Genomic DNA, 26,669 nt, shown 5'->3' on the forward strand with positions numbered 1-26,669 from the left:
GATGATCAATAAAAAAATAAAAGTACCTAACTGTTCACTGGGAAGCCTTCTTCAGAAAACACGATCCTTTCCCCAGGTAATAATGGACTGCTCATACTCTACCGTTTGTAAAAAATTGTTGTTTTTATCTTCCTTGCTCTTATCCATATTGAAGATTATCTGCCAGATCTCTGCCCCCTTTAAAAGCCTTATCTTCTTTCTGTCGATGTGTCATCTTTATGGACCTTATCATAATCTACATTAAAGAATGACAAGAAGCTTCGACATGGCTTTGAAGTCAAACAGGTAACACACATCACTTGTTCTCTGAGCCTCAGACTTCCTGTTGTGAATTACAGCACTGTTAGGCTATTCTGAGTGGTCCTCTCACTCTCTATTTTTCTCCCTCCTAGTCCAAGCTCAAAGCATTGGTCACAATACAATGAACAATATGGTTGTTTGTTTTTTCCACTAGACTAGAAGCTGCTAGAAGGATCAGTCGCACAATTAATGACATTTATTCCAGAACTAAACTCAGATTCCAGAAAAGTGAAAGACAAACAGAAGCACTCTGGGGGTTCACTCTCCAGCTGGGAGATTAACAAAACATAAGAGCACCTGAAGTGTTTTCCGTCTGACTGTAAGGTTCAGGACTTGATTACCCAGAAAACATCAGAACTAAGCAAAATGTCCATGAAAGGACAAGGGGACAAGTGATCCAAAGGTAGCCAGTCCAAGCAAGCTTTTGGGAGGGACAGTGAGGTGGCTGGAGCTAGGTACCCTAGAAGAACATGTTTTTACACTTAATACCTTCCTGTGGATGTGAACCCATTGTAAGTAGGACCTTTTCATGAGGTTACTTCAGGTAAAGTAGGGCCCACTTCAATCAGTATGGGTCTTAATCCTATTACTGGGGTCTTTTATAAACAGAATGAAATTTAGACAGAGAGAGAGAAAGCCACTGGAAGCAAGAAGCTGAAGGTCAATGGAACCCGGAAGAAAAGGGAAAGGCCAGGAGAGGCCGCCATATGCTTTGCTATGTGACAGAGGAGCCCAAGAATCACAGGCAACCAGCCCCAGAATGCCACAGTCTTTGGGAAGAAAGCAACACCTTAATGACACCTTGATTTGTACTTTTCCTAGCCTCAAAACCATGAACAGATAAATTCCTATTGTTTAAGCTGACCCAATGCATGATATTTGCTTGTCAGCCAAGGAAACTAACAGACAAGATAGTGAAGGTGGGTTTCAGGCAAAATGTGGGCCAACGGAGAAGAAAGCAGCTCAATGGAGAGATCTAGCAGCCAAAAAGGCAAAATGGACAGGGGAGAAAATGTTCAACAGGAGCAAAAATAAATGTTAGGAAGGAACAAGAGACAGACTTCGGAAGCGAGTAGGCACAAGCCAGTCAGGTCTTTGTAGGCTGGGCTGTGGGAAGTAGTCAGAGCTGCCTGACCACAGAGGGTTGTCAGAAAGCAAATATCGTTAGCACAATGTGTCACTGCTGTTGTTGACACTGTCGTCACATGCATCAAAGATGGCAGACCAAACCCCAAACCCCAAATCAATTCAGACAGCATTTGAGTTCCTCAAATGCCACTTACTTACATGGGAGGGAAGGACAATCTACTTCTTGACGAATCTTTAGAGCCAACAGGGGTTCCCACTTTGCTGTGCTGCCTCGAGTTAATTGCTGGCAGTTTCACCTGTGCAAAGGAACACGCATAACTCTGAGTTAGTACAAAGCAATCACAGCTTAGACACGAAAGAAGAAAGTTCAGAAAGCACCAACGGTAGTGAAAATACAAAAGATACAGGACTGGACTTTCAGCATGGTAGTTATTTTATCATCCATTCAACAAAGGTGGTTAATACCATGCAAAAGGGACCATCAGTGCTTCAAACGCAGTTGCTACATTCAAGTAAAGTCGCTGTCTACTCAGGAAGAAAGAAAATGAACTAAGAATGTGTTCTCCCCCAGGGTGACCTGGCTGCGTACATGAGGCCTTGGGCTGCAGTCATGGAGGGCAAAGGGAATGCCTCCTCTTTGTAACAGCACCTTGGTGCAATTCTATCACAGGCACTCAAACATGTTGTATTCGGGAAGGATTTATTTGGAGAATATGATCTTGGTTGAAAAATCCAGGATGGGGATCCAGGAGGAAATTAGAGGGGAGGAAGAGGGTATCTGAGATGGACTTTGTACGTGCAGGAGCAGGACACAGCTGTTGGAGGGAAAACTGTGGCTGATGGTGTCAAAGTATAAGGCAGGAGATATTCTGGGAGAGAGTGCGGTGGGATCTCAAGAGGAGAAAGACAAGAGAGGTAGGGAATCTGTAAAGTCAGCTCCTGCATCAACTAGGGCAACAGACAATGAAGAGATGAACCAGAGGGTAGGAAGGGGAAGAGCAGAGGGGGATGATGTTAGGAAGTAGAACAAAGACCTGGCACATGATGGAGATAAGAGAAGGTGGGGGAGGTGAAATCAAAAGTGGGCATGCTATGAGAAATAACACCAGGAGGAAAGCCACTCTAGGGGAGTTATAAAGGAGAGAGGCTGGCTGGGGTCATGAGGAACTAAACCTGAGCATGTAATGGTCCATGACACTAAAATCTGATTTCAAATGTCAGTCAACATGAAATGCTATTTTTCATTTGAGGACTTGTATTACCACCACCATCTTATTAAACTGCAGACCACAGCACTTTTCTTTAAAGTAGTAATTTGAGTGGTCAGAAACTATTTTTATAATGCTAGTTTCTCCTATTACTCTAATATGCTAACATAAGGTAATTCAAAAAATTATAAAACATACATACACCTGGTTCAGAATCCAAAAAGTATAAAAGAACATACAATGAAAGGAAATTGATAAGCAAGTTAAGCAGATCAAAAACAAGGTGTCACTCATGCAGAGTGTGTGTCTTTAGGCTGAAGACTAAACTGTTCTTTAGGCCCAAGTACTCTCCTGGGTGAAGTCTGCCCTTAGAGAGAGGAAGGAGCAGGGAGGAAGTGGGAAAGAGCCCAAAGAAAAGAGGTTCTTCCAGGGAAACAAAGACAGAACGTAGTAACAGTCCAGGCAAAGTTCACTCGACTAATGGTCTCTGTTTCAAGCTCCATTTTTTTACTTCCTTCATTAAATATACAGTTTAAACAGGGGGGAAATCATTTATTCAGCTGTACAATATTATTTATATTGTACCTCATCCTGAGGCAGGATGAAGCCGAGGCAGGACAGCATCAGTTACAACTGCAACCCCAATTTTTAAAATAGCTTTTATAACCATTAAGAAATGGCAAGAGCAGAGTACAAAATACTTAGATATCTCATCTATGTAAGACACAGCATGGGAAAAAACGTTGGTATGAATTCTACTGACGTGGACAAGACCCCCCCATTCTGTTTTCTGTGAAAAATCCATCTTCATGCCAGTAACTTAGATGTTCCCTCAGTAATTCTGCTGGATTAAACTGGAGAAACACAGCCTATCTTGTCTTCATTTGCTGAGTTACAGATTTACCAAAGTTGTAGTCCTCTGACGACCTGTGTAGGAGATGGGAGGAGTGACAGAGTTAGGAGAGGCTGTGAAATGACAGGGCAGGAGAGAGAGTATCTAATAGACCTTGAGCTGGGGGGCTCTGGGGTAAAGACGGGTGTCTGATGCTCCAGAAGTCTAGGCATGACAGAGTCAAGAGTCTCCAGGTTTAAAAAATAGGGGTGAGAGGTTGGTGAAAATGGTCCCAGTAGCAGTAGGAATCCATTGTACTTACATTTAGAGTACGTTAAGAACAAGGTGGTGGGGGTGGGTGGTCAGTATATAGATACCTCCAGCCATGATATTTAAAATGCTGGAATTTGGGGTGGTTTGTTGCAGTAACCAAGATTTCTTCAATACTGAATGACAGGCTTTCTATTAAAACTTTGTGGTTTTCCCTCTTCTCTTTGGGCCCACACCAATGACATCAGTGATGTCTTCAGCCTCTAACCAGCACTCCGACATGCACCTTTTGTTTCTCCTTGTTTCCTTTTCTTTAATTTCAGTAGTAGAATATAGGGAACCACCTACCTTCTCCCATGCACACCTCTATTAGGTCAGAGGATTACATTCAACTAAGATAATTGGAACATTTTTTTTTTTAGTAGCACAAATTGGAAGCTGCCTAATTGTTCAGGTTGAGTCCATTGCAGTCTAACGGTAAAAGAATACATTGCTCAGGGTGAACCCTGTGATATGTGTGTAGAGTGGCTGTCTTCCCTCTGACCCACGTCATCATAAGTACAGTCCTGAGTCTGTGTGCTGATCATAAATGTATTCCATTTTATCAACTCTCTTTAACATAAATGCTCAGTATCAGATTATAATCCTTTGCTTTAATTCCTCTTTGTAAACTTGAATATGACCTCAATCTTGTCAAGAGAGAAGTCTGTCCTCTCTTTTGCAACTTTCTTCCCAGAAAGAAGCATGTGGCAAAGGAGAAAGCACAGCCCTTCTCTTGCCCTATCTTCCAAAACATATTCATTTCATGGATTAGAAGTTCAAGTGATATGTGGCTTTGGGGTGTGCTTGCTTCCCCTTCCACCACCCCTCACCCCCCTAATCCCAAAACATCTAAAGTAAAAGTGATAGTTCTCACTCCCATCCAACCCTGACCCCTAGTGAAACCAACCGCTGGAAATGTGGTGTGATCCTTTCATGTTTCTCCTCTGTATGCATACGGATAGGTTTTATTTCAAAGGGACCATCCCATGCATTTCATGAACATATTTCCAAGGAAACACCTTATTATGGGTTGAGTTGTGTCTTCCCAAAAGATATTTTCAAGTCCTAACGCCCAGTCCTGTGGATGTGCACCTATCTGGAGATAGGATCTTTGAAGATGCAGTTAAGATGAGGCCAAACTGGATTCTGATGGTCCTAATCCAATATGACAAGTATCCTTATCAAAAAAGGAAATTTGGACACAGATAGACAAAGACGACGGCCATGCGACAGAGGAAGAGTTTGAGCTATGCCAATGATTGCCAACCACCCACCAGCAGAACCCAACACCTTGATTTGGACTGTGAGAGAACACACTTGTCGTTTGAAGCCACCCAGTTTGTGGAACTTTATTATGCAGCCCCAGGAAACTAAGATGCGCATGCAGAACCTCTTCATCCTTTTAGAGTAAATGCATCATGTTCCACCGTAAAGACACCAACACAGGCGTACCCAGGCTCCACTAAGTGGCACCCAGACTCTTTCCAGACATTTCTATTACAAGTAAATCCGTAACAAGCATCCTTCTGAATACTTATACTCAAACTGTAACAAAGAACAGGGCCCACGCATGCACTGCTTGTGTTTTTATCCCACATCCAGAAGCCCCACTGGAATGGACAGGACTTCCAAGGTATTTCGCAATGCATGCCAACTAGCCTTCCGCGTCTTAGTTCCAGTGGTAGACAGACTGGCCTCTGATCTCCTAGCACCAGTCTGCCAGGTCAGTCCCCATGCAGACTGGAGTGCCAGTTTTCCCGCGGTTTCCATCCACTCCTCTGGGAGAACTGTTCTCCATTACAGTTTCAGTGCCTCCTGCACACTCCTTGGGGTCACCCTCCTTCCCTCCTCTGAGCACCTCCTACACTCTGAGTAGTAGGCACATGAGTTCATCTGTTCTTTCCACCACTGCCTCAAAGTCTTCTTCCTCAATGTGCCTTTCCTGCTAATCTGCCCCTTCCAGGAACAGAGAACCGAGTATTTTCTATGGGCAAAGAAATCAGTGTATACTAGATCTTAGAATTCTAGTGCAAGCTAACATGCTTCACTAAAATCACTGAAATCAATCTTTCATTTTGAACCATTATCAGAATCCCTGCCCTTTTATGATGAGACAAACTTCTCTACTGCCCCATCTTCCTGAAGGCTTTTATAATTTCTCTTCTTTAAGAAAACCCAACTCCAGTAGCTGCTCTATGTGAGATGCCTCACCAAAGCACCTCTCTTACACTTACAATACTGCAGGCCAGGCATGGAGGTGATGGTGATGGGGAGGGGTAGTTAGAGACAGATGGAGAGTAAAGGCTTCTAAGGGAGGCTTCAACATGACTTTTACCACTTAATTTTAAAAATCAAACACAACAATTAAGAAGTAAAATGAACCAAGGGTGAAAAGGTATGTGAGATCTATACACAGAAAACTACAAAACCCTGATGAAAGAAATAAAAAGGCTCTAAATAAATTGAGATAGACAGAGTTCATGGATTGGAAGATTCATTATTGTTAAGGTTTCAGTTGTCTGCAAACTGATCCATAAAGTCAATGCAATTCCAATCCAACCCCCAGCAGGATTTTTTCTTTTTTTAATGAATTGAAAAGTTGATTCTAAAATTTATATGCAAAGGCAAAGACCAGCAAAAACAGTGTGAAAAAGAATAAAGTTGGAAGACTCATATTCCCTGATTTCAAGACTTACTATAAAGCTACAGTAATCAAGATAGTGTGGTTTTGGCAAAGGTTAAACACAGATCCAGAAATAGACACATACGTTTACGTTCAACTGATTTTTGACGAAGGTACAAAGGCAAGGCAGTGGAGAAAGGATATTAACAAATGGATAGTCATATATTTAAAAAAAAAACCTCAATCCATACCTCATACCATATACAAAAATTAACTCAAGACAGACCATAGACATAAATGTAAAATCTCAAACTATGAAACTTTTAGATGAGAACACAGGACAAAACTTGTTGTGACTCTGGGTTAGGCAAAGGTTTCACAGTTATAACACCAAAAGCACAGATATAAAAGAATAAAATTGATAAGTTGGACCTCATCAAGATTTAGAAGTTTTGTTTCTTCAATAGACACTGTTAATAAAATGGAAAAAAAAAGCAAACCAATACTGAGAAAAATATTTACAAAATATATGTGATAAAGGACTTGTATCCAGAATATATAAAGAACTTTCAGAAGTCACTAATAAAATAAACAACCAGTTACAAAACGGGTATAAGATTTGAATGGAGCCTTCACTGAAGATGTATGGAGGGAAAAAAAAAAAAAGACACAAAGAAGATGCTCAACACATCACTAGCCACTTAGGAAATGTAAATTAAAACCACAATGAGCCACCAGTCTAAACCTATTAGAATGGCTTAAAACAAAAAACTGGACAAAACCAAGAGCTGAAGAGAATATAGAGCAACTGGAATGTCCTCATGCTGTAGGTGGGAATGTAAACTGGTGCAGCCACTCTGGAAAACAGCGTGGCAGCTTCTTAGTAAGTTAAATACACACCTACCACATGACCCGGAGAACTTTTATTAATAACCGCCAACAACTAGAAACAATGAGAATGTCCATCAACAGGTGAGTGGATAGCCAAATTTTACTGTGATCAGACAATAAAATACCAGTCAGTGATAAAAAAGAATGACGAATCCTTTCAACAATGTGAATCAATCTCAAATGCATTATGCCCCATGAAAGAAGCCAGGAATAAAAGACTGCATGTAGTATTTTATGTCTGGTTTCTTTCACTTAGAATAATGTTTTTTTTTAATTATTATTATTGTTTTTAATTAGAGAAGTTGTAGGTTTACAGAAAACTCATATAATAAATATGATGTTCCCATATACCTCCCTTTGTTGACACTCTGCATTAGTGTGGTACTTTTGTTACAACTGATGAAAGAATATTAAAATATTACTGTTAACTATAGTCCATAATTTACATCAGGCATATTTTTCCCATACACCATCCTATTATTAACACTCTTTTAGTGTGGTACATTTGTTATAATTCATGAAAAAACATTCTTCTACTTAAACTATTAACCCCAATCCATCATCCACAACTGAGTTCACTGTGTTTATACAGCCCCATGTTTTATCTTCTTTCATTCTAGAAACATACATGACTCAAAACTTCCCCTTTCAACACATTCAAAACATACTTCAGTGCTATTAATTATACTCAAAATAATGTGCTCACAATAATTATACTATCACCATCATCCATTTCCAAACATTTATAATCAGCCTAAATAGAAATTCTGCACAAATTAAGTATCAACTCCCCATTTTCTACTCCCAGTCTATCCCCTGGTAACCTATATTCTAGAAATGTAACTCTATGAATTTGCTTATTATATACTAGCTCATATCAATGGGATCATACAATATTTGTCCTTTTGTGTCTGGCTTATTTCACTCAACAAAATGACCACAACATTCATCCATGTTGTCGCATGCAACAGGACTTCATTCCTTCTTACAGCTGAATAATATTCCATTTGTATACATAACACATTTTGTTTATCCATTCATCAGTTGGTGGACACTTGGGTTCCTTCTGTCTTTTGACAACTGTGAATAATGCTGCTACGAACGTCAGTGTGCAAATGTCTGTTCGAGTTCCTGCTTTCAGTTCTTCTGGGTAATTACCCAGTAGTGGGATTGCCAAGTCATATGGTAGTTCTATATTTAGCTTTCCCAGGAACTACCAAGTTGTCTTCCACAGTGGCTGCACCATTTTACATTCCCACCAGCAATGAATGAGTGTTCCCATTTCTCCACATCCTTTCCAATACATTTAACTTTCCATTTTTTTTAATAGTGCCATTCTATAGGTGTGAAATTATATCTCATTGTGGTTTTGATTTGCATTTCCCTAATAGCTAGTAATGTTGAGCATCTTTTTATAAGCTTTTTAGTCATTTGTATTTCCTCTTTGGAAAAATGTCTACTCATGTCTTTTGCCCATTTTTTAATTGGGTTGTCTTTTTATTGCTGAGGTGTAGGATTTCTTTATATAGTCTGGATATTAAACCTTTGTAGGAAACGTGGTTTCCAAACATTTTCTCTGACTGAGTAGATTGCCTTTTAATTTTCTGGGACAAAGTCTGTTGAGGCACAAAAGTTTTTAATTTTGAAGAGGTCTGATTTATCTACTTTTTCTTTCATTGCTTGTGCTTTGGGTGTAACATCTAAGAAGCCATTGCCTACCACAAGATACAGAACATGCTTCCCTATGTTTTCTTCCAAGAGTTTTATGGCTCTGGTTCTTATATTTAGGTCTTTGGTCCATTTTGAGCTAATTTTTATATGAGGTATGAGATAGGGGTCCTCTTTCATTATTTTGCATATGGCTATCCAGTTCTACGAGAACCATTTGTTGAAGAGACTATTCTGTTCCAGTTCAGTGGACTTGGTAGCCTTTCAAATATCAATTGGTCAAAGATGTAAGGGTCTATTTATGAATACTCAATTTGATTCCATTTGTCAATATATCCATCTTTATGCAAGTATCATGCTGTTTTGGCCACTCTAGCCCTGAAATAGGCTTTAAAATCAGGAAGTGTGAGTCCTCCAACTTCATTCTTTTTTTTTTTTTAGATTATTTTGGCTATTCAGGGCCCCTTACTCTTCCAACAAAAATTGTTAATTAGCTTTTCCATTTCTGAAAAGTAGGCTGTTGGAATTTTGATTGGGATTGCATTAAATATTTAAGTCAGTTTGGGCAGAATTGACTTCTTAATGACATTTAGTCTTCCAATGGATGAACATGGAATGTCCTTCCATTTGTTTAGGTCTTCCTTGATTACTTTTAGCAATGTTTTGTAGTTTTCTGAATATAGGTCCTTTGCATCCTTGGTTAAGTTTATTCCTAGATATTTGATTCTTTTAGTTGCTATTGCAAATGGAAATTTTTCTTGATTTCCTCCTCAAATAGGTCATTACAAATGTACAGAAACACTACTGCTTTTTGCCCATTGATCTTGTATCCCATCACTTTACTGAAGTCTTTTATTAAATCTAATAGGGTTGTTGTAGATTTTTTGGGATTTTCTAAATGTAGGATCATGTAATCTGCAAATAGTGAAAGTTTTGCTTCTTTTCTGATTTGGGTGCCTTTTATTTCTTTTTCTTGTCTAACTGCTACAGCTACAACTTCCAGCACAATGTTGAATAATAATGATGACAATGGAACCCCTTGTCTTGTTCCAGATCTTAGAGGGAAAACTTCTGATCTCTCTCCATTTAGTACAATGTTAGCTGTGTGTTTTTCATATATGCCCTTTATCATGTTGAGGAAGTTTCCTTCAATTCTTATATTTCAAAGTGTTCCTAACAAGAAAGGAAGCTAGAATTTGTCTAATGCCTTTTCTGTATCAATCAAGATGATCATGTGGTTTTACCCTTCAATTTTTTTTCTTCTTTTTAATCACTCAATTTCAGTTTTTACAAATACTCTTAGAACAATTTTGTAACTAAGGTTTGGGGGGAGAACAGTTCTTATACTGTTCTATTATATGCTCCATTTTTATGCAAATAATTCTATTGCCTAGATTAACAAACACTGTCACAGAAACAAAGTAGTTTTTTTGTTTGTTTGTGTGTTTAAGCAATAGATCAATGCACTTATATTTACAAAAAGCCATAAACAAATATGCATTTCTCTTTTATTAGGAGGTCTTAAATAGAGGTTTAAACATTAAGGCAGTGATGATTCTGAATCATAATGAAATTCTAAGTTAAGGCTTCATTTTGAAACCCATATTCATAACAACTGTAATCAAAGCAAACTCTTATGTCTACCAAGTTCATTTCATCTGCCCAGCATATATGTTATTTACCTGTTACCAATACTTGCTCTGTACCTGATGTATGGAATATGAATTAGTAGTAACACCATCATTTTACTTTGAAGAATTTAGTCCCCTTGATAGATTTTCTTTTGAAGATTTAGCTCTCAGTAGCACAAGTGTGTGCAGAAGAATCCTCTCCAATTTTTAATATGGTATATTACATGAATTGATTTTATTGTGTCGAACCACTCTAGCATACCTGGTATAAAATCCACTTGATCATGGTGTATAATTCTTTTAATGTGCTGTTGGATTAAATTTGCAAGTATTTTGTTTCCTTGTAGTGCCTTTACCTGCCTTTAGAATTAGAGTGATGTTGACCTTATGGAATGAGTTACATAGAGTTCTCTCCCCTTCAATTTTTTGGAGGAGTATGAGCAGGATTAGTATTAATTCTTCTTGGAATGATTGGTAAAATTCACCTTTGGGGCCATCTGGTTCTGAGTTTTCTTTGTTGGGAGGTTTTTGATGACTGATTCAATCTCTTTACTTGTAATTGGCCTGTTGAGGTCTTCTATTTCTTCTGGAGTCAATATAAGTTGTTTGTGTGTTTCTAGGAGTTTGTCCATTTCATCAAATTTTTCTGATTTGTTGGCATACAGTTTTTTATAATATCCTCTTATGATCTTTTTTATTTCTGTGGGGTCAGTAGTAATGTCCCCCCACTCATTTCTGACTTTATTTGCATCTTCTCTTTTTTACTTTGTAGGTTTAGCTAAGTGTTTGCCAATTTTATTGATCTTCTCAGAAAACAACCTTTTTTTATGCTATTTTTTTGACTTTTTTTTTATTTTTATTAAATTCAGTTTTATTGAAATACATTCACACACCATACAATCATCCATGATATACAATCCACTGTCCACAGTATGATAACATAGTTATGCGTTCATCACCACAATCTATCTCTGAACATTTTCCTTACATCAGAAAGAACCAGAACAAGAATAAAAAACTAAAGTGAAAAAAGAACACCCAAATCATCCCCCCATCCCACCCCATTTGTCCTTTAGTTTTTATCCCCATTCCTCCACTCATCCATACACTAGCTAAAGGGGGTGTGATCCACAAGGTCTTCACAATCACACTGTCACCCCTTGTAATCTACATTATTATATAATTGTCTTCAGGAGTCCAGACTGCTGGGTTGGAGTTTGGTAGCTTCAGGTGTTTACTTCTAGCTATTCCAATACATTAAAGCCTAAGAGGTGTTATCTATATAGTGCATAAGAATGTCCACCAGAGTGACCTCTTGACTCCATTTGGAATCTCTCAGCCACTGAAACTATTTCGTCTCATTTTGCATCCCCCTTTTGGTCAAGAAGATACTCTCAGTCCCACGATGCCGGATCCACATTCATCCCCGGGAGTCATACTCTGCGTTGCCAGGGAGATTTACACCCCTGGGGGTCGGGTCCCACGTAGGGGGGAGGGCAGCAAGTTCACCTATTGAGATGGCTCAGTTAGAGAGAGAGAGGGCCACATCTGAGCAACAAAGAGGTACTCAGGGGGAGACTCTTAGGCACCATTACATACAACTTTTATGCTATTGTTTTTTATTGTTGTTCTCAATTTCATTTATTTCTGCTCCAATCTTTGTTACTTTTTTCTTTCTGCTTGCTTTAGGATAAATTTGCTGTTCTTTTTCTAGTTCCTCCAGGTGTGCTGTTAGGTCTTTGATTTTAGCATTCTTTTCTTTTTAAATGTAGGCATACAGGGCTATAAATTTCCCTCCCCATACTGCCTTGGCTGCATCCCATAAGTTTTGATATGCTGTATTCTCATTTTCATTCATCTTGAGATATTTTCTTACTTCTCTCACAATTTCTTCTTTGACCCACTGATTGTTTACAGATCTGTTGCTTAACTTTCGTATATATATATTTTATTTTCCAGTTCTCTGCCTGTTAATTGATTTCTAACTTTATTCCATTCTGGTCAGAGAAAGTGCTTTGTATAATTTCAATCTTTCTAAATTTATTGAGACTTGTTTTGTGACTCAACATGTGGTCTATCCTGGAAAAGGATCCATGCACACTTGAAAAGAATGTATATCCTGCTGTTTTCGGGTGCAATGTTCTGTACATGTCTGTCAGGTCTAGTTCATTTATCATATTATTCAAGTTCTCTATTTTACGTCTGTATGTTCTATCTATTGATGAGAATGGCATACTGAAGTCTCCAACTATTATTACAGAGATGTTTATTTCTTCCTTCAGTTTTGCCAGTGTTGCCTCATGTGTTTTGGGCATCCTGGTTAGGTGCATAAATATTTATAATTGTTATTTCTTCTTGGTAGATTGTCCCTAATATATAGTGTCCTTCTTTTTCTCTTATAACAGTTTTGCATTTAAAGTCTATTTTGTCATATATTAGTATAGTTACCCCAGCTCTTTTTTGGTTACTGTTTGCATGGAATATCTATTTCCAACCTTTCACTTTCAACCTATTTGTGTCTATAGGTCTAAGGTGATTCTCTTTAAGAAAGCATAGAGTTGGATCATACATCTATATCCATTCTGCCAATCTGTGTCTTTTAATTGGGGAGTTTAATCCATTAACATTCAATGTAATTGCTGTAAAGGCAGTACTTCAACCACTGTGTCCTTTGGTTTTTACAAGTCATATCATACTTTTGTCTCTCTTTTTACAGTTTTGGTTACCCTTCTTGATAATCTTCATTTCTAAACTCTACTCCAAGCCTTTCTCTCCTGTCTGTTCCTTTCAGCCTGGGGAATTTCCTTTGGTAATTTTAGTAGGGCAGATCTCTTGGAAACAAATTCTCTCTGTTTCTATTTATCAATGAATTTTTAAAAACTTTCCCTCATTTTTTTTATTAAATTCAGTTTTATTGAAATACATTCACACACCATACAATCATCCATGATATACAATCCACTGTCCATAGTATGATAACATAGTTATGCGTTCGTCACCACAATCTATCTCTGAACATTTTCCTTACATCAGAAAGAACCAGAACAAGAATAAAAAATAAAAGTGAAAAAAGAACACCCAAATCATCCCCCCATCCCACCCCATTTGTCCTTTAGTTTTTATCCCCATTCCTCCACTCATCCATACACTAGCTAAAGGGGGTGTGATCCACAAGGTCTTCACAATCACAGTGTCACCCCTTGTAATCTATATTATTATATAATTGTCTTCAGGAGTCCAGACTGCTGGGTTGGAGTTTGGTAGTTTCAGGTATTTACTTCTAGCTATTCCAATACATTAAAGCCTAAGAGGTGTTATCTATATTTTCCCTCATTTTTGAAGGACAGTTTTTCCAGATAAAAATTCTTGGCTGGCAGTTTTTCTCTTTCACATCTTAAATATATCATATAATGCCTTCTCACATTCATGATTTCTGATGAGAAACTGGCACTTAATCTTATTACTGTTTCTTTGCATGTGGCAAATCACTTTTGTCTTGCTACTTTCAGGATTTTCTCTTTATGTTTGGCATTTGACATGTGGCATGTGCCTCAGAGTAGGTCTATTAGGTTTTTTTCTGTTTGGAGTATGTTGCACTTCTTGAACATACATATTTATGGCTTTTATAAGAGAAAGGAAATTTTCAGCCATTATTTTCTCAAATGTTCTTTCAGCCCCTTTTCCCTTCTCTTCTGGGACACCTATGATGTGTATATTTGCATGCTTCTTTCTGTTATTCAAATCCCTGAGACCCTGCTCAATTTTTTCAATTTGTCTATCTGTTCTTCTATCTTTAAGATTTATATCATACTGTCTTCTAGTTCACTGATTCTTTATTTTGCCTGTTCAAATTTGTTGTATGCCTCTAGTGAATTTTAATCTCTTCTATTGTGCCTTTCATTCCCATAATTTCTATTATGTTTCTTTTTATACTTTAAAATTCTTCTGTATGTTCACCTAATGTGTTCTTTATATCCTTTATTTCTTTAGCCATATTTTCCTTCATCTACTAAAATTGATTTAGGAGATTTGTTTGAATATCTTTATTTGTTCCAAATTCAATGTCTCCTCCAAAGACTTAAACTGTACCTTTGATAGGACCATACCTTTCTGTTTCTTAGTGTGGCTTGTAATTTTTTGCTGCTATCTAAGCATCTGATTATTATGCTGTGTTTATTCTGATGGTCAGTTTCTCTTTCCTAGGGTTTCATTATTGGTTGGCTTTGTGTTAAGGCTCTTCTTTAACACTTGGTTCAACTTATTCTTAGAACTTTAAAATTGCCCTTGTTTTCTGATCAGATTTTTTCAGTTCTTCTTCATCTGATTTTGCCCTGGATATGTGATACAGTCTTTAAGAATGCACATTTGTGCAATTATTTCACCCCCAGGAGAAAGTTTCCTTTCTTATGTTTCTTCTCTGGGAATCTTGATCTGTTCTTTTTTATTTTGTTTTGCCTCTAAAGTTTTTGTTTAAACTCCTTTCATTGCCTCTAGCTGCTTTTGCCTGGAGGAAAATTCTGGGAGGAGGGTCACCCAAGAGAGAACTTTTCCAATTCAGTATCTCCCAGCCAAAACAGGGTCAGAGACCCAAGAAGGGGGCAGAGACCAGTTCTTAAGAGCCCTGGGGAAAGGGTCAGGAAAGATGCCAAAGCCTTTTGATGACTCCCTGAAGCTGCGCTTTCCTAGCCTGCTCAGCAGATGGCACCCTTCAGCAACCTGTTCCCTGCAGCTCTAAGGAGGCAGTGTGTCTTTCAACCTCCATTGCCCAAGCCTTTATTGGGGCAGGGTTGAAACAATGGCTGCATCCAATCTGGGGCAGGGTGAAATAGTAGCTCAGATCTGGGACTCAGCTATCTGAATTCGCTGATCAAAAGCTGTGATCAGTGCTTGGTTGTGCCCCCCAACTCTGCCCTGTTCTTAAGGAGAAGGATTTTTAGGTCCTTATTATATGCAGCAGCTAACCTGGGACCAGATCTCAAGGCAGCCCGCCTTGAGAGTGGAGGACAGGTGTCAGCAAGCCATTGCAGAGTGAGCTACTCACAGTTCTTATCACAGTTTCTTAGCTTCTTTCTCCCACTATTCACTGGATACTGTACAGTCATCTATGGCCTCTGGAGCCCCTAGAACAGTTGTTTCAGACAGCTCCTCCCTGTCCACTGGCTTTTTGGAAGAGGAGTGAGTCCTGGAGATCTCTAATCCACCAGACAGAAGTTCTCCAGTACTGTTATTTTTAGTACAAGTTTCATCATTTCACATGCAAATCACAAGTTTCCAACAACTCCAGAGTCCCCCAGAGGAGGGGGAGCTGATGGGCTATTGCTCTGGTTTCCTGAATTTTCTTCCCTTCACACACTAAGTAAAGAGAAAGAAAAAGGATCGGAAGGTCTGCTAATCTTGATATCTTTTGATGACACATCACAAATCTACCAGTCAGAGATTACTTATGAATTTCCCACTTCCTCTTTTTTGAAATACAAATCCCCTAAGACGGCTTTCCCCATTGTCACTTCTTCCTGGTAAAATACATCACTGGGAGTTTTACAGAAGGAAAGAGTTCACCTGCTCTTCCTTTATTATCAATAAAGAGAATTCCAGGGAAAAGTTAACTTAAACACTTAAATAAAAGGAAAATATTCAGAAACTAGATAAATTGATAGAAAATTTCTTTTCTACAGGTGCTACATGAGAAGTGGGATGCCAGTTTTCCCCTTAGATAAGCAATAACTCATTTAGTAAAAAGTAGCCTTACCTGGTCAAATAAATATTCACAAAAGAAAAAGACAATATCATCATGGCTGCTGACCTGGCAGTAGATCCAGATTTAAAATAGAGAACCTGCGCTCACTGTCCTGGGACTACGTGAGACACACCCCCGGCTAGCATGCATGCCACCGAGTTGTGCAGGGAGTCACAGAAACAAAGCAAAGGCCATCGATTTAGAAGCGCGCGTCACCTTTTTTCTCTCTTCAAGTTCCTCGGCCTCTCGTTGCCAAATGGTTTTCATGTCAAAGTCGAAAGGCCCTCTTCTGGATTCATAGATACCGTTGGCCTGACTGGGGCTAAATTCTTCATAAACCATGTAATCTGGCATGAAGACAGCAGGGACTCTGCAGAAAACGATTTAACAATTACAACCTGGAACATGGACCCCATTCTCTCTCCCTTTCTCTCTCTTTTTATGAAAACACCATCCTGTTTCCTGCTTCCAACCTGGAATCTGACAAAGCAGGTGGGACACCCTCCACCCCCAACCTGCTGAATAAATACATCAGCTCTTCACCAGGGAGGGCCTGCTTCCCAGAATCAGGTGGTCAACTTTGGTAACACACGATATATTAAAATACAAATTTATATAGCAGGTAAATTATAAAGTAATTATTTATTTTGTAATACCATCTATTACTTTGTCTCATCAAAATAGCTCAACACCCCTAAAAACTCACCATTTAACATGAGAGTTTCAAATAATAACCTTCTTCAGTCTTCTGTTAGATGGCCATTTTTTAAGGTGAGTATTGAAACTTCCCAACCATTTTCCCACAGAGACAATACGATACTGGCTGCTTAGCTCACAAATGCTGAAACTGATGGAGCCTTGGGATTCCTGACTTTGGTGCCATCTGTACATATAACAATATTTTAACAGGAATGTACATCTGGATTCAACCTTGAAACACCAGGCACATGGCTCCCATGAGAAGCTACAGAGTGGAGGCAGGGATGAGGCCCGTATCCTCCTCCTCATCTTTGCAGCATCCCAGCTGAGGATACTGAACGGAGACCCTGGGCTGAGAACAGAGGATCTGGGGATGGGCCAGAGAAGGATGTTCCTGGGTACCAGGGTGGCTTTCCTCGGCCTCCTGTACACCACTGGCCTTCACACTCCTTGATCAATCCAGGCCTTACAAGCCAGGTGGAGTATTTGGACTCTATCCTCATGGCAGTTTTCAGTTTAGTAGGATAACTACAGTGGGGTGGGCAGGCAGCACGGCCAGGGCAGGGGCTGGGGAAGGAGCAAAGCTGGAGGAGGAAAGGAAGTGGGAGCCACATGTGGTCATCCACGGGCGTGGTGAGGACAGTGGCTGGAAGCAGTCAGAGCAGTGAGAACTGGGTTGGGGGAAGTTGACTGAGTCGGCAGAACACTAGAAAGAAGACTGGGAGAGGAGAAACGAGCAGTCAAAGGCCATGTGGCAAAGGCAGGTTAGGGACCTGGGAGATATGCAACAGGAGAGGCCTTGGAAGGTCCATGCAGGGCTGAGGCTCAGGAGAGAGGCCGGGCCTGGGAATCTAGACTGGGGAGTTGACAGCGAATGCACAGTCAGAGAAACCAGTGTGTTTGGGCAGCTGTGGAAGAGCATGGGGTGTGAGGAAGGAGCCAGGGACCAGAGCCTGAGCTCCACCTACCTAAGAGCAGAGTGGGAGGCACTTTACCCCAGCCCTCCTGCTACTAAGATTCTCTAGGGGCAGAAAAAAATGCCCCCGGAGACAGACAAGGTTTGAAAATAACAAAAGAAGGGACGATTCAGAAAAAAAAAAACAAAAAACTTTTAAGCAAGTATTAAGTTGCAGTTCCTGAGTTTCCAAATTTCCAATAAAGGGAAGGGGTATCCTATGCCTTCTCCCCTCTCCTCCTTCAGACTGTCCCAGGACCTGGGGCAAGTTATCTGGAGTCAGTAGAAGGACAGGATTCCTGGGAGTAAGGAAGAAAACTAAAGCAACTAGAGCACTACTGAGAAGTCTGGAAGATGAATAAAAGCATAAAGGATGGGGGAAGACAAAAATGGTCTCCCTCTCCCAGCTAGGGGGCAGGGTACACGATCAGACGGAGGATGGTGTGGTAATGGTAGGTCTCTCTTCGGCACAAAGAAGGGAAGGGGAGATCCATGTGATGGTGGAGAAAACGGAGGCAGGGGCATCCCCTAGGCCCCTGAACCATGTCAGTGAGGTCCAAAAAAATTCAACACAGATCTGACTCTTGACAAACACACCAACCATGCAAAGTCCAATCACCCAGAGTCTGCCATCGGCTCACAGCGCCTGGCTAAAGCAGATGCCCCTCTCAGCTGCGAGAAGACATGTGGATGGATCCTCAGAGAAGCCAGAGGTTAGCTGGGTATATTTCCAGATGCCAGGGCCATTTCCAGTCCTTGCTTTCAGGTAATGCAGGAGACATTTTAGGATCAAGAAATAGGTAAGATCCCTGACCCTGCAATCTCACTCTGATAACTTGGGTTCCATGGTAAGGCTAAGGGCCGAGGTCTCCTGCAGATTGTCTGTACGAGTGCTTCATTCTCTTTCTCTCACATATAATGATAGCATTAGAGGTAAACTATATTAACCCAAAGTGTTGGTTCTAAAATATAGGGGGAACAAGAATCCTGGAGACAAAACCCTATCATGAACATAAGTGGGGCATTCAGATAACAACAGATGACAGCTTGGACCTGCATCTATACGGCCATATTTTCAGATTGCCTGGGAAAGTGATCCAAAATTATTTTTATGTTACTTCTCAGTCCAAGAGAGGTGGTTTGGGAGATGCAGTTTGGATCCTAAACATAGAAATTTCTTATACTTTCACACATTTATGGGGATGACAGGTCCCCATCAATCTGTAATAATCATAGAAAATTCAGATGCTCTGTTTTAGCTTTATACAGCACCTTTCATCTTTAACAAGAAGAAAGCTTTAGGGTAGATGCTTGTTTACATAAATGGAACTAGGTAGGCATAACCAGGTCCCATGGAACAGAGAACAAAAACCTGAAGTAATTTATCAGTAAGGAGCTCAAAGACATACAGTTCACTGATGGTGCAACACCACTACAGATTTCTAGAACTTTGGTTTTCTGACAACTTATACTACATCCCTTAAAGAGCAACATGACAATACTGGCATCGGTATTAGATGATATCTGTAATTTAAAATTTTCCTGAAGAGATAAGCAAAAGTGTGACTGCTTCAAAATACTCACTCTCTCTGGTCGGCTGTCGGTGGTTTGCTGTGGTGGATATACCAATCTGGCATCGAGTACGTGACCGGGGATCCTTTCCTGGTCCCAGGGCCAAAATGTTTCAGCAGATCTCAAAGAGAAAAAGATTCCTCGGTCAGTGGTTTCCTCCTGTCTCTGCACCAAGGATCAAAGGCATTACACGGGGGCTGTGACGTACCACGGGCGCCATTACTGAACCCTCTGTATGCTGTCGTGCCCAACCACCAGTGCCAGCCTTTCCCCGCCGATGGCTAAGCAATGTGGCTAACATGCCTCCCACCAGTGGGAACTGGAGAAGTAAAGTAGTAAAGGTTGTTTTTGTTCTTCTTTGGTTTGAGAGAGCCAGTGGGCTAAGGAATGAGCCGCAGAATGTGGTAGGGGGAGAATGCCTGGAATTGGCAGGCCCAGGGATCCCACTGTGGGCAGGAGCCTGGAGCATAGAAGAGGCTTCTTTACTTGCCCACGTCACAGAGCTTCCTGGCGGTGGAATGTGGTTCAAATCTACTGATTCTGTATCACGTTCTTTTGGCTTTATCTTTTTTAATTTTTGATATTACTATATAGGATAGCACAACAGGCATATTAAATCTTAATTGTCCTTAAAGAATGTAAGAAAAACTACATCTGAAAAATTTTTTAATAGAAGTAAAATTAATTTTGGGGCTTGACATGTAATAAGTATTCTGTTCTATGTAAGTTTTGTTTATACTCCTAATTTTTATGTGATATTTTGGACTGGAGATGAAAATGCGAGTAGGGTTTTGAGAATTTTAGAAAATGAATTTCATTTCTTTACCAAAATCTTTTCAGCTTTGTTCATAAAATATCTGTAGATTCTATTAGTTTCAAAAATAAACCAATCCAAATACCAAATGCCAATAAGAAATAACTGGATCTGTACTCGAAATTTCAACTAAAGCATATGTATAATTTCTCAATTACCTATACAAATATCAGCTTTCCATTTTTACGATTTTCTTCAGATTATGTTATTGTAATAATTTTTTTTTGTCATACCCACTAATAGTTGGTAGCATTTAATTCTTAACTATAAGAAGAGTAACAAACTCTGCTTTAAATGAAAATATTTCAGAGCAAAGAACATATCTGTTTAGGAAAACAAATATCCCTACATAAACAAAAAGACTGAATATAAAACTTAATGCTAAAACAGACTATTATATTGTTCAAGATAATCACCCAAAATTAAGACTGAGTTTAGGAAATGAGGGATAAATAGTATAGCATTATTTTTAAATAAAATTTCCAGAAGGACCAAAACAAAGCAAGCTGCTACTGTTCTCTGTGTTTGCCTAAGGCTTAAATATTCATGGCTATAATAAATTGAATAAATGTTAATTTTTAACTTCCTAAATATATTAGATGATGACAGGTGTCAATTGATGACAAAGCCCAACATGTGGGAATAAAAACTGAGAAGAAGAATTTAGTAAAACACTGTGTTTCAGGAAAAAAAATGGTTTTTTAAATAAAAATACATTAATAAAATCAATACACTGCACACCAATGTTCATAGTGGCATTATTCACAATTGCCAGAAGATGAAGCAACCTACGTGTCCATTAGCTGATGAATGGATAAATAAAATGTGTATATACATACAATGGAATACTATGCAGCCATAAAAAGGAATGAAGTCCTGATACATGCAACAAAACGGATGAACCTTGAAGACATCATGTTGAGTGAAATAAGCCAGACACAAAGGGACAAATATTGTATGATCTCACCAATATGAAATAATTAGAAGAAGCAAACTCTGAAGTCAGAATCTAGAATATAGGTTACCAGGAGACAGGGTAGGGATAGAAGATAGATAGGGAATGGGAAATTAAGGCTTAATATGTACAGGGTTCCTATTTGGAACAATGGGAACGTTTTGGTAAAGGATAGTGGTGATGGCAGCACAACACTGTGAACACAATTAACAGCCCTGAAATATATAGCTGAATGTGATTAAAAGAGGGAAATGTTAGATTTTATATATGGCAACAGAATAAAAATTTTTTTTAAAAATCCATGGAACTGCACTATACAGTGAACCCTGAGTTAAACCATGGACTATAGTTAATAGTTCAATTATTAAAATGTGTTTTCATCAATCGTAACAAATGTACCACACACCAATGCAGGATGTTAATAAGGTGGTATAAGGGAATCCTGTATTTTATGCATGATTTTTCTGTAAAGCTACAACTTCTCTAATAAAGAAAAAAAAAATTAATACACTTGATAGTATTTGTTAATGGCCATAAAAATGGAGAGCAAGAATGTGGTCTGCCTATCTGTAAAATAACTTTAAAAACACTAGTCATCCCAGTGGACCAGGTAAATCTGGGCTGGAACTCAGGATGAAGACCAACGGATGGACCAACAGAGTGAGGGAGGAAACCTTAGCCAGATCCCACTTCCCAAAAATGTTCCTCCCAAGCTAGGAAGAACACAGCAGATCCAAAACCTGGCTTTCTCAACAGCAGTCACAGATGTGCCCAACTAGTCCAGGGTTCCTAGCAAGCTGACAGTGATTGCAAAATGAACCCTCAGCACCGACTTGGCATTTTTTCTGCAAACTTTAAAAACAATGACAAAAACAAACCCCCCAAACCGAGAAACTGGGAAAAAAGAAAACCATTTCTTTAAGGAAGGCATTTCCTAGGGTGGTTTTTTTAACTTACACCTCTTGTTATTCTAATGTAAGCTGGAATTGGGGGGCAGGAGGGGGGTTCCCCTCTGTTAGTCTGTGGCTGGCACATCCTTCGTCTCAGCCCGTGGTCATTACACAACACCGAACACAGCCCCTTACTCCCTTATTATTCTGGCTGAGAACAGGCCAGCTAGGAGCCATTCCTCCCAGAAAATCAGGGCTCTTCAGAAATTAACACACATAGAACAGCACATGAAGGTGAAGATACTCTTGAGTCTCAGCAGGGCTTGAAGTATCCTCCAAACTGAATCAAAACAAACCACAAACATTTATCATGACTATTGACATGCCAGGCATTGGGCCTTCAGCTCAGCTCATCAGAACATGGACTGAGAATATGGCCAAGGATGTGCTTTTGTGCATCCTCAATAGGTCCCCTTCCAGCTGCCACCATACAGCCCTGGATGCCAGGGGAAATCTTCCCTTCCTCTGAGAAAAATACTAAAAATACATGCTGTGGTGGTTTGAAACCATACACACCCCAGAAAACCATGTTCTTAAATCTAACCTATTCCTGTGGGTGTGAACCCATTGTAAGTAGGACTTTTGGATGAGGCTATTTCAGTTAAGGTATGAACCACCTCAATCAGGATGGGTCTTAATCCTATTACTGGAGTCCTTTATAAACAGAATGGATACAGAGAAAGCAAGCCAGGGAAGCAAGAAGCTGAAAGCAACAAAACCCAGAAGAGAAGGAAAAGACCAGCAGATGCCACCATGTGCCTTGCCATGTGGCAGAGAAGACAAGGATCACTGGCAGCTGATCTTCAGACAGAAAGCATCATCTTGATGATGCCTTGATTTGGACACTTTCTCAGCCTCAAATTGTAAGCTAGTAAATTCCCATAGTTTAAGCCAACCCATTTTATGGTATCTGCTTTAAGCAGCCGAGGAAACTAAAACACCTGCCTCCAGCTCAATCATCTAATATTACCCTGCAATGAGTAAAGTATTGAGAGGGGGTGCAAAAGCAAGCAAGAAATTTCCCTGCCCTCAACAGACTTATTAATGGAGCACCAGCATCATATGAATAGGAGAAAGCAATTTTTGGTGAGGTTTATACTCCAGAAGCTGGCCCGTAAGCAAGTTGGAAGAGTTTCTCTGCTCCTATAATTTAAATTTTAAATTTTTAAACACTGTTTTCAATTATAAAAAGTTACTACATGTTCACTGTAAAAATAAGGAAATAGAGAAAAGATAAAAAGATATCTTCAGTATTCCCATTGCCTCAAGACAACCAATGTTAATATTTTGGTGGTTTTCCTTCCCATCTTTTTCTTTCTTTCTTTTTAAATAAAGTTGTGCCAATGATAATAATATATATGTGTGTGTGTATATATATATATGTACACACACACATATATATGTATAAAGATACAATTTGCATCCTGTTTTTCTTCACTTATTACAGAATTACTTTATTTATATTAATAAAAAACCTAATAGCCATCAAATGTATTTATGATAATTTAAATGAATTATCCCCTACTTGTAGATATTTAGATTTCTTCCAGTGTTCATTTTGTTGATCTGCAGAGACTCCTAAAAAAGTTCCTAGCAGAAGATGTGCAACATTCAGGAAGAACTTCCAGAGAGATTTTAAACCCTGGCTCAAAACAGTATCTCCTGCAAGGACTTGCTCATAAAGAACAGGAAAAAAAGAGGTGGAGAAGATGGAAGCGGGAGCACCTGGCAGTCACCAGCCACTTCAAGATGACAACCACACCCATGGACACCAGCCCCGCCACTGAAGTTGTGTGCACTAAAATCTCAGAGCAGACCCCAAGCCCGTTAGGGTGTCAGCCTTTGCCCAGTGCCAGGACAGCTGGCACCTGGCTGACCCAGACACGGTTAGATTTGTCTGGGCCAAAATAACCTCAATAGTGGTGCTGTGACAACCAGACTAAGGGCAAAGCTCAGGGACCACTTCCCAACTGGACCACTGAGAAAGCGGGGAGGGTTAGGTACAGCAGAGGGATGCTAGAGAAACATCTCAGTGGTCCCCAGGAACAAATGACAGCTGGTGGCTGGTTTGTTCTTGTTTGTTCTTCACTCACAGAGTTCGAATACATCAGCTTATTAACCTCACATACTGTGCACAGATTAGTGAAGTGGCCATTACCAGCTCCCTGGCTGATGTAGTAGACTCCAGCTGCATGATCTTCTACTTATTCCTACTGAAGATGAGAAGTATGTGCTCCTGGCTCAAGCCCAATGGGGCAGGAGTCCTTGAAAGGAGCTGGACATGACTCCAGCATACTTGGAGGCCAACTCAGGCCCTCAAGTGCTCCCCCAACCCTTTGATGCTCACGTAATGTCTTCTGTGGTTGCTGAGCTTCTGTGTTATTCACCACCCTGGGAAGTGCTATGTCAAAGAAAATCATTTCTGGCGAGGAGTGCAGCTCTCAAGCCCTGCTGCTGCCCATCCAAGACAAGCATACACAAAAAGGGGTTTTCTAGCAGAGTGTGGGTGCTCAGTGTTAATAAATGGCCAGCAAAAATATGGGGTAGTGCAAGCTGGGAACCCCCACTCCAATCATACACCAGCCACTTGAGCTGGCTCTGATAGAAGGGGCAGAAACTCAGCTTTTGCTTCCGTAGGGGACTGAATTCACACACCCTCTCTTTGACTGCTACCCAATTGCTTCTCCAGCTAAAGCCATTTTTAACTTATCTCATAGGAAAGATGGAAAGAAGACACGCAGGGCCCCTAAACTGTCTGTGTGGGGTCTTTAAGGTCAGAGCGTGGAGGGAGGAGCTGTTTGAGTCAGACTGCAGAGAGGAAGCCACGACAACTACAGAAAGGGGAGGCCCTCCTTTGTCAGAAGCAAGTACTGTACAAAGCTGTTCTTCCAGAAAGGCACCAGCACCCACACAAGCCCCTAAGAGAACCAGGGTGTGGTAAAATGTGAAAAGAACTGAAGCACTAGGGAAAAAAAAAATTAACAACAAAAAAAAAACCTTTAAAAACAAAAGAGCAATCCAGACACTGGATTGTGGGATAGTTGAGGGAGCAACACAGACACTGGATTGTGGGATAGTAGGGTCATCCCTCATTTGTGTCCAAGTTTGGGAGACTTCTGCAGCTTTTGTGGTTTCACAGATTCCTACTTTATTCTCTGTTTTATAGATGGTTTAGGATGCACTGTGTACAGTAGAATTTAGGAGGTCAATCTACACAAAACAATATATTTTGCTTTAAGAAAAACTGACATTAGAAACATCACAATATACTCATAACAAGCACTGATCGTAGCTTTGAAAAGAATTTATGAAGAGAAAGGTTTATCACATCCTTTAAACACTGATGTCTCTTAATTTACATATAGCTTTTTAAGGAACACATCAAATGCATAAAAAATACACCTGTTATTTAACACCAGATACTTCTCTAGCAAATGATTTGCTGAAAACTTGTGGAAAATTAACATGTTAAGGAAGGAGCAAAAGAATATTGAAACAACCTTTTCCTTTTTTTTTAATTTGGTGAGTCCTAACTTTTAGTTCATAAGTTTCAGGTGAGCAAGAATATAACTTTCTTACTGTTTAACAATGCAACATAATTTCTGTCCTCCTCCCCTATTCTACCTAATGGCAGAACATTCCAAACCAAGTTGGTCCTTTTCAAAGCATGTTCTCGTTGGTTCAGGGAAAGCTTGGCCAATTCAGGCTTCTTCCTCTTGGCCCTCTTCTCCATGGGGTTGCCTCCAAAACCTGGGGGACAACAGAGCCTAGGGCCAGGGGAGGCAGCCCTGGTTGGGACTTACAGCCACGTGGTGCCTTGTGCTCCTCAGGGAGGGTCACCCCTCATGCCGGTCTCATTATACTCCACCCTCCCCCATCTCGCTTCCTTTCCACGGTCTGGAGAAAGCATCTGGTCCTGGGTTAGCACCTACACTTGCCAACATGTACCAGCTCCCAGGGTGTGGTTCTTGTCTCCATGCTGACATATGCAGAGGGAAAGCTTCTGGATCTTCAGGGGACAGCACTTGCTGGGCCCCTACCTTTGTCTCCTGTGCCATTGGTAGGGCTGTCAGAACCTCAGTGAGGTTACTTTAGGGCCCCTGTGCCCTGGTCCCAAACAGCCATTTCCAGGAATAGCACAAAACTGCTACCTACTCCAGGTTTCCAGATGGAGGTGAGGTATAGGCGCCTTCTAAGTTATCTGGGGGATTTGTCAGATCGCCATTTCTCGTGAAGCCAACCCTGAGAGGTACAGAGCCCAAGGCTCCTTCTCAGAGACTTACACCAGCTTCGAATGCATTCTCTAGCGTGCAACACTTCCCTCTCCTGGCGCCAAGGATTTCTTCATAGTTTCGGGGAGTTTGTGACATCAATGGCAGGGAGGTGGGAATGACTTATTTCACTGACAATAGTGAAAGCAAAATGATGACAAC

General features: G+C 40.1%; 1 protein-coding gene across 2 annotated transcripts in view; it reads right to left on the bottom strand.

Moving 5' to 3' along the window:
- C5H7orf57 (chromosome 5 C7orf57 homolog) overlaps nt 1-26,669 on the bottom strand; it is a 102,053-nt gene that overhangs the window by 16,959 nt on the left and 58,425 nt on the right. For both annotated transcript variants that reach the window (XM_037837211.1, XM_037837210.1), the window contains exons 4-6: nt 19,530-19,638; nt 16,508-16,661; nt 1,588-1,685 (exon numbers count right to left, since the gene is read on the bottom strand). In XM_037837211.1, the coding sequence (XP_037693139.1) occupies nt 1,588-1,685; nt 16,508-16,661; nt 19,530-19,638 (361 nt within the window). The remainder of the gene's footprint in view (nt 1-1,587; nt 1,686-16,507; nt 16,662-19,529; nt 19,639-26,669) is intronic.

The sequence above is a fragment of the Choloepus didactylus genome, chromosome 5, assembly GCF_015220235.1.
Source record: "Choloepus didactylus isolate mChoDid1 chromosome 5, mChoDid1.pri, whole genome shotgun sequence".
NCBI classification, from domain to species: Eukaryota; Metazoa; Chordata; class Mammalia; order Pilosa; family Megalonychidae; genus Choloepus; species Choloepus didactylus.